The 8,832-nt window shown below is 37.1% G+C and overlaps 1 protein-coding gene across 2 annotated transcripts in view; it reads left to right on the forward strand.

Moving 5' to 3' along the window:
• The window catches only part of LOC125453524 (V-set and transmembrane domain-containing protein 5-like), a 42,918-nt gene extending 34,343 nt beyond the window's left edge, over positions 1 to 8,575 (forward strand). Inside the window, exons 3-4 of one of the 2 annotated variants that reach the window (XM_048533240.2) lie at positions 864 to 1,007; positions 7,392 to 8,575. In XM_048533240.2, coding sequence (XP_048389197.1) covers positions 864 to 1,007; positions 7,392 to 7,423 — 176 coding nt within the window. In that variant the 3' untranslated portion in view covers positions 7,424 to 8,575. The remainder of the gene's footprint in view (positions 1 to 863; positions 1,008 to 7,391) is intronic. The other variant, XM_048533241.2, reaches the window with a different exon arrangement.
• Positions 8,576 to 8,832: the final 257 nt, after the last annotated feature.

Here is an 8,832-nt window from a genome sequence, read left to right on the forward strand (position 1 = left end):
TCAAATGGTAAACTATGTTTCTCCATATAGTTTCACTCTCTTTGCATGCTTCTGTTTTTCTCTTGTTTTTGTTTTCAGATGAGGCATACCCGCTGTGGACACATTTTGTTTATTCGCTTTTTTTCTTGCGCCAACACCTTTGGCCTTACAAGCCAAGCTCAGCTGCCATACAATCACTCTTAAATTCCATCTTATCATAGATCTTCCTTTTTCTTATCCCACCCCAAATGCTACACTCTAATTTTTGTGTTGTGATGAAAGGTTATTGATTTGAAATGTTAACTGCTTCCTGCCCCACAGACACTGCCTAACCTGCTAATCTTTGCAAGAATTTTCTATTTTTATTTCTCATTTCTAGAATCTGCAGTATTCCACTATTTGGGTGTATTTTTTTTAACTGGAAGAAGGGATAGATTGAGATCCCACAAGGGGAAGTATGAAGACCACTGTTCTTCCTGATGTGTATCAATGAACTGTATTTGATTATCATTAATTCACAATTTCAAACATTGTAAATTACAATGGGTAGAGAAATGTCAAGAGAATATAAGCTAGTGTCGTGTAAAATATGTTAATGATATTGTAGAATAAAGTATTATCTTCATTTACTTTATTTTCCTTCTTTTTGCAGGTAGCCTCAGCCATCAGTGATGCATGTAGAGATTGCTAATGGTTTATTGCTTATTGAACGTTTTCTTCAAACTTATAACTGCAATCACATGAATATTGTATTATATTTCCTAACAAGTAATCAGATCAAAATCAGAAAATTATAAAAATACATCACTGGCAATGCAACGTCCATCATTTAAAGATTTATTCTAGATGAAAATATGTTTATTCTAATATTTGTATTTCCGCAGAACCAGTTTATAAGGACTTGTATTTCGTGGTTGTTGTCACCACAGTTCTTTTTGCAATATCTATTCTCCTAATGTTCTTTCTATGGATTTGCAATCAAAGTGTGGAACTGTATAAAATGAAAAGGAGAGCACAAAGTGTAAAAGGTAATTACATTGTGGTAAAAATAGCCAAATAGAGTAAGAATTCTAGGTAATGAAGCGCAGAAATTATAATTTTGTGCAGCACATAATGTTTGCATGGAATAATAATTGAATGTTTATAAATACTACATCTGCTAAATTTGAATTAATTTGCAATGCTCACACTTGTGCATTTCTCACCATGTTCCTAAAATAACTCCAGGGACTGAACCAGCTTAAAACAGTTATGGCTTATAATCAATTAACAGTAAATGAACCAAATTGCTCATGCTTGCCTTTCAGCCAAGATTATGTTAATAATGTTGCCAATGGACATGACAATAACCAACATACAACTTGGTAGAATTCTAGCATGGAGCAAAGAGAGAAAGATGGCAAATTGTCACTTTTTTTTTGAAAAACAGAGCAGCTCCATGGATCTTACTATATTGAATGTAGCTGAAGGAACAGGAAAGAAGGGTCAAGAATAAGGACGGAGGAGCAGGACACTGGGCAGGGTGACTCAACCATACTTAATGCATAGATAGATTATTTGTCGCCCAGGAAGTCATAAATTTATTCCAAAGCATTATCAGTAACAGCAAATCTATTGATGAGAAGCCGTTTAATCTTTTTACTGTAGCCTCCTTGCAGCAATGACTATAGAGACTAGTCAGTTTATAGTTCATTAATTATTCAGATCACGGGTGTCTTACTTTAGCACTTTGGCAAGCATATTAAAATTAACATCAGGATGCATACGGAAGTTTCAATTTACATATTAAAATGCTCAAGAACAGCTTCTTCCCTGCCATTATTAGACTGCTGAATGGACTCTTTAACTTCAAATAATGTTGACCCTGCTAATGTTGATCTTGCATTTTGCACCTCCTGTGGAACTATATGCCTTGCTCTGTCTAAGCACCCTATGATCTGCATGCCCTTGTTTGCTATGATCTGCCTGTACTGCTCACAAAACAAAGCTTTTCACTGTACCTGGGTGCATGTGACTTCAATAAATCAAATTAAATCAAATCATTAGAAGAAGCTGAGAGAATTTTTGAAATGTCCAACAATTAAGAGATCCATAAAGTACTCTGATAAAACTTTGTGTCTGTATCTTTGTTGTTCTAAATGGCATCCTGCTCAAAAACAGGGGTAGACACCGAACTCTTCTTGGGCTACACTATGCAACAACATCGAATTGTTTGCATTGTACTCTGCAAGCAGATATTTGATGTGTTATTAATTCTCCTGATTCACCAAGGTTGATGGTGCTGTTAGGTTTCCAGTAAGCAGCAACTTGTCCTTTATGCGCTGCCACTTTTGCTTCTTCCTTCCTTGAGATTGGTTAACTATCAGCTTTCACATTTAAATAAGTAAATTCCTCCAGCAAATGACCCTGTAGGCTGATGAATTCCTGAATACAGATGAGGCTGACTACAATTCTTAGGAGTTTTAGTAAACCCACGGCAAAGAAAAAATGCCTAATGCACAAAATTAGTTGATTTCTTTAGAAAACGGTAACTGGAAGATTTTGCACGAAGATCTAAATTAACTGGATATCTTATATCTCTGCTGAACACACAGATAATACTTATCTTTCATCATGTGAAGAAGCAAAATATATTGTTCCTTCAACTTGTGCACCACCCATGATGGATAGTTTCTCAAGTAACAATTTTCACAGATGCATCGTTGAAAAATAGTGGTAGAGTTGGCTTGTCTACATTCTTGTGCACTAATGCAGCCCTTTTATTTGAACAAATGTCAATATTTTGTATTATGTATAATAGTCTTATGCATAGTATATCTGAATATAAAGCAACTCATCCATTTAAACATCTGCCCAATAATTTACATCAAATGAACCTAGGGCACCATTGCACAGCAAAAGAAGAAACTGCCTCCAGTACTCAAATATGACCTTGAAAACTGGAGAATAAAATCTCATTTTCTTAGGAGGGAACTCCAATGGTGTATAGGTCAGAAACTAGTCTACAACATTATATCAATTCTCCAGCCACTGAAACCCTGAAGATAGTCCTTCTTTCCTTTCCTCCCCAAAATTGTTGAAGATACCATCAATTCCTAACTCCATGCTTATTTTTCCCAATATTCCACCTTTAATCTTTGACTCAGCTCAGCAGTGAAATGGTTCTTATGAAAGTAGAAATGACATCTTATATGACCGTGATTGATAAAATCATCTTTCTTCTGCTTTTTTGATACCTATCTGCAGCTTTTGAAATGGTTGAGCGCAAAATCTTCCTCCAAAGTGCCTCCTTCATTTCCTGTTGGATGGAACTGCATTACCTAGGCATTCCTTTCTGTGCAGTTGTAGCCACAAAAACACCTGTGATGATTCATTTGCCCATTCTTGCACCAATACTTCTGGAGTTTCCCGTAAGACCTATACTTGATCACTTTTCATTTCCCATAAGTGTGTTCCTTGCTTGTGGCAATATCTGAACCACCAGGCTCTACGTGCTTATTGATTTCACCGAGCTATTCCTCACTACAATTTCTTTTGATACCTGCATGCCTTCTGAATTGTTATACTGCCAATGTGCCCTGAATGAGTAGAAATTTCCTCCCACTAAAGGTTACTAATACTGAAGCCAGAACCTTCTGTTCCTCTCACGGATTTAACAGCCAACCTGAATCCTCTCCCTGATTTCTGAGTCTGAATCATATCATTTTGCAACCTTAGTGTCCTACTTGATATGGAAATAAACTTCCAATTTTATATACTCTTCATCAGCAAGACTTCCTTATTCTGTATGTATTGTATTGTTTGTCTCAAATTTGTCTTAATTAATTTTGCTGTTTAAATCCTGATTCATGCTCATTACAATTACACTTGGCTACTCCAAGAAGTTCCTCACTTTACACACATATAAACTTGAGCTTCTCCAGAAAATCTATTAATCCAACACCCTGCTTTTCCTGACCACCCATATTCTGGCACAGCAATATTTCAATTGTGAACTTCTCATCATTGTTTTCAAATGTGCCCATGGCCTTGTTAAATTCATCTAATGTCCTAGAGGTTTACAACTCTGCAAGATTTCGTACTACATAAATTCTAGCATATTTTGCTTTGCTGACTTTAATCATTCCAACAGTGGCAGCAGTACTTTTACAATCTAAGCCCAACCTAAGCACATTGGTTTAGCGACTAGTACTACTGCTTCTCAGAGACAGTGACCAGGATTTGATTCCACACTTGGGCGACTGTGTGGAGCTTGTACATTCTCCCCATGCCTGTGTGGGTTTCCTCCAAGTGCTGAGGTATCCTCCCCCAGTCCAAAGATATGCAGGCTACGTGGATTGGCCACGCTAAATTGGCCATAGTGTTCAGGGTTGTGTAGGCTAGGTGGATTATAGGGGTAACAAGGTGTAGAGCTTGATGAACACGGCAAGCCAAGCAGCATCAGAGAAGGAGGAAGGTTGACATTTCGAGCCTAGACCCTTCTTCAGAAAAGATTATAGGGGAATGTGTTTGTTGGGGTGGGGATTGCTCTGATAAACAGTGTGGATTTGTTGGGCCGAAGGGCCTGTTTCCACACTCTAGGGATTCTATGAACTCTGAATTTGCTCCCAAGACTTTTATACCCCTATGTCTTTTAAGATATCCCTTAAAACCTACTTCCTTGACCAGGTTTTTGTCCATATCTCGTCACATGGCTTAATGTGAAATTTTGTATAAATGCTTTTGTGAAATGTTTTGAGGTATTTACTACCTTGAATAAAAATACTAGTTGTTAAACTTGAAAGGGTTCAGTAAAGATTTACAAGGATGTTTCCGGAATTGGAGGGTTTAAGTTACACGGAGAGGTTGAATTGCCTAGGGCTCTCTTCCCCGGAGTGTCAGAGGCTAATGGGTGATCTTATAGAGGTTTATATAATTATGAGGAGCACAGATAGGATGAATAGCCATGGGCTATATTCCAGGGTAGGTAGTCCTGAGAGCATAGGTTTAAGGGGAGAAAGGTTTAAAGGGGATCTGAAGATAACTTTTTCATTCAGAGTGTGGTAGTTTCATGGAACAAGATGCCAAAGTAGTGGAGGTGGGTACAATTACATTTAAAAGGCATCACGATGGGTATAAGAATAAGAAGTGTTAAGAGGGATATGGGCCAAATAAGACTTGATCAATTTAAGATATCTGGTTGGCACAAGCAGTTTGGACTGAAGGGTCAGTTTCTGTGCTATATAATTCTATGAGTTGTTTGTCGAATCCCTGCATTGTGCAGGCATGACATTCAGCCCATTGAGTTCACACCAACCCTTTGAAGAACATCACACTTGGGCTCACCCTATCCCTGTAAACCTGCACTTTCCATGGCTAATCCACCTAAACTTCACATCTTTAGATTGTAGAAGGAAACTCACACTGATATGGGGGGCATATGAATACTCCACTCTACACTACATACCCTGGTTCCTGGTGCCGTGAGGTAGCAGTATTAATCACTGATCCACCATGCCACCCAATCATGTTGGAATGTAGTCTTAGACCATCTGATTGCTATGCTCAATGGATAACTGCTAGTGAGTGTATAAATGACTCTATTTCTTTCCTTTCAGAAGAAAATAACATTTTTAAAGAGAGAGTGTAACTCCACCTTGAAAGATTCCCATTTATTTATTTCTTGTAGGTTTTATCAAGTTGAATTGTGTAACATTTTTCATGTGTCCATTAAGACCTGCCAAATAGTACTCATCAAATTAAGCATGTAACCAAAGATCAAAAAAATGCTTTTATCAGCTTTAGGGTTTTAGAATAGATTTGTAGCTTGGCCTGTGGATGTTGTGGTTGGCTGGCTTGCCAAGCTGGTTTGTTGTTCCATAGACATTTTATTAGCCTGTTGGGAAACATCATCAATGTAGCCTCCGATGAAGTGCTGTTGTGTTTTCCCGCCTGTTATTTAAACTCTGGTGTCCGTTGAGTTGGATTACCTCACATTTCCTTTTTTCTTCGCAATGGAATGTACATGGGGTCTAGCTCAATGTACTTATCGATGGCTCTCTTAGGAGAGAACCAGGCTTCAAGAAATTCTCGTGCTTGCCTCTACTTCGCCTGTCCCAGGATTCTGGTGGTGTCCCAGTCGAATTGATGGTTTTCCTTTTCCATGTAGATGGAGATGATTGAGTATTGGCCATGTCTTTTTTTTTGCTAAGTGATGTTAGTGATGTTTGTAGTTAATTTCCTTCCTGTTTGTCCAATGTATTGTTTGCTGCAGTCTCTACAGGGAATCTTGTATATGATATTGGTCATGTCCGTAGTGGGTAGTGGGTCTTTGATTCGTGAGCAGTTGGTGTAAGGTTGATGTGGGTTTGTGTGCTACTCTGATGCCCAGTGGTCGTAGGAGTCTTGAGGTCAGTTCAGATGTGTTCTTGATGTAAGGTAGCGTATTGAGAGTGTCAGGGCGTGTATTCTCTTTTTGGTGTCGATGGTGTAATATGTATCTTCTGACCCAATTTTTCGGATATCTGATGTCTTTGAATACTTGGAAGAGGTGCTCTGCTTCTTTTAAAAATATGGTCAAAACCAGTCAAATGCCTACACTAAATTTTGTCCTCAAACTGCCTTATATAAACAATTATGTGCAAAGCCCAACTGCAATAAATGCTAAGACACAGAGAATACAAAATTAGAACACTTCAAATTACACTTTAATTTAGTGAATACCATGAGTTAGAAATTCAAAAGCAAAATACTATGAACACTGTACATCTGAGATTAAAGAAATTGCTGGAAATAATCAGCAGACCTGGGAAAGTCTGTGAAAGACTACTCAGCTTTGCAATGGTTAGCACTGCTGCCTCACAGTGCCAGGGACCCACGTTTGATTCCAGCCTCGAGCTGTGTGGAGTTTCTATGTTCTCCTTGTGTCCGTGTGGGCCTTCTTCCACATACCAAAGATGTGCAGGTTAGGTGGATTGGCTGTGGGAAATCCAGGGTTACTGGGGATGGGGATGGGTCTGGCTGAGATGCTCTTTGAAAGATCGGTGTGGACTTGATGGGTGAAATGGGCTGCTTCCACATTGTAGGGATCCTATGATTTAGCTGCTCAATTTGAAATACGATGCAAAACAAATTTCTACTCTACCATTTCTTGAATTGGAAGGTGTTAAGAGAACAGAATCAACAAATGAGGGATGCTTGCGGTGAGGTCTTTCAAAACTCAGTGAAAACCAGCATTCTGATATAAACAGAAATCACATCTGACAGCAAAGCTGCTTAACTTTTAAAACATTCAGAAAAACACAACATTGAAGTTTCTTTATAATGCTTACTTGTGACGTTGAAAGGGGTATCTATTTATTTTTCATATGAAAGCATGTTCAAATCTAACAGATTTCCTTTATTGATTTTTTAATGTGCTTTTTTTCTCTAAGCTCCTACAGATATGGAACTATCAGCACTTTAATATTGCATAACACGTTCCAGTTTGTTTAACCAAGACTGACACAATCTGAAAATAGAAGGAACTTGAAGAAATAACCAACACTAAGAAAATTGAATGGATGAACAGACACAGTTTTTGCAGTAGATGTTTATCCTCTGATTACATCATACAAAATAATAGCTAATGTGAAGAGATAAAATGTTTTGCAAAATCATTAAATGATCTTAGTTCTACCATATACTCTTTACTGCAATTAACCTATCTATACTTTGGATGTACTCTGAACAACAGTTCTCACATTTAGTGCTTACTTTGAATTGTGGATAATACCAAAAGCATATATTAAGTACAGACTAAATTTGGGTAATTGAAGCAATAAACGTTTAACTAAATTATAATGAACGTGGCCCCTCTTGATGTATTTTCTTAAATGCAGATCGTGAAAATCCTTAAAATGTTGATTTTGAATCCATTGATGAACTCAGATGCTGAAAACATTAATGTAAGAAATTAAGTCTGCATAAAGCACCAGAATGGCAAAAGAGTGTACTGAGGAAGCCACAATGAAACAGTGGATAGTTTAATGAACATTATTTTAGGAGACTGTGGGCCATTCTTAATAAGCACTATGAAACTTTGTTAACTGCAGTATATGGGCTGTGTATGTCAAGTAAAAGTAATATTTTCAATAAACTTAATTTAAATAATTTCCATTAAATAGTGAAATTACCATATAAAATGTTAATATTTCCAGTGTTTCTAAACATCTATTCATTACCAAAAGTTGAAGATGGTCTTACTTTTTCTTACCATATATTGAAAAGTTTTAAAGTATAATTCACTAAGTACATTAGTAACTATAACATGGTATGAAGTGAAACTGCTCATGAACGTTCTTGGTTAAATTCTGAATCTGTGCTCAATCACTTCAACGAAGTGAGAGACTGTAACTCCCTCCCTCCCGTGTTTAAAGAATAAGGAGGACATAAAAGAAAACATTGTTGTCTATTTTCACTATTCAGTCATTCTCACTGTTATGAATTTGCGCAATGGCCTTTACCAACTGATGTTGTCCTCAATGCTTTCTATCCAAAAATACTCCCAAAACAGATATAGTATAAAATCGTAAAAAGCTATAATCAAATTATCATCTTGCAGAACTAAAATTGTAAACTGAAGATTTATTCAACTTTTTTTGTTTTATGCATGCATTAAGCCTTTGTTGTAAATTGCAGGTGATATTTACTAATTAATGAATGATTTGGATGAAAGCCTCTTGATGTGATCCTTCCAGAGTACCATTTCTGCATTAAAATATTTTAAACAAAAAAAAAGTCAGATTAATACAGTGTGGAGCTGGAGGAACACACAGGCCACACTGCATCAGAGGAGCAGGAAAGCTGATGTTTTGGGTTTGGACTCTTCTTCAG

This window comes from Stegostoma tigrinum, chromosome 6 (genome assembly GCF_030684315.1).
Source record: "Stegostoma tigrinum isolate sSteTig4 chromosome 6, sSteTig4.hap1, whole genome shotgun sequence".
NCBI classification, from domain to species: domain Eukaryota; kingdom Metazoa; phylum Chordata; class Chondrichthyes; order Orectolobiformes; family Stegostomatidae; genus Stegostoma; species Stegostoma tigrinum.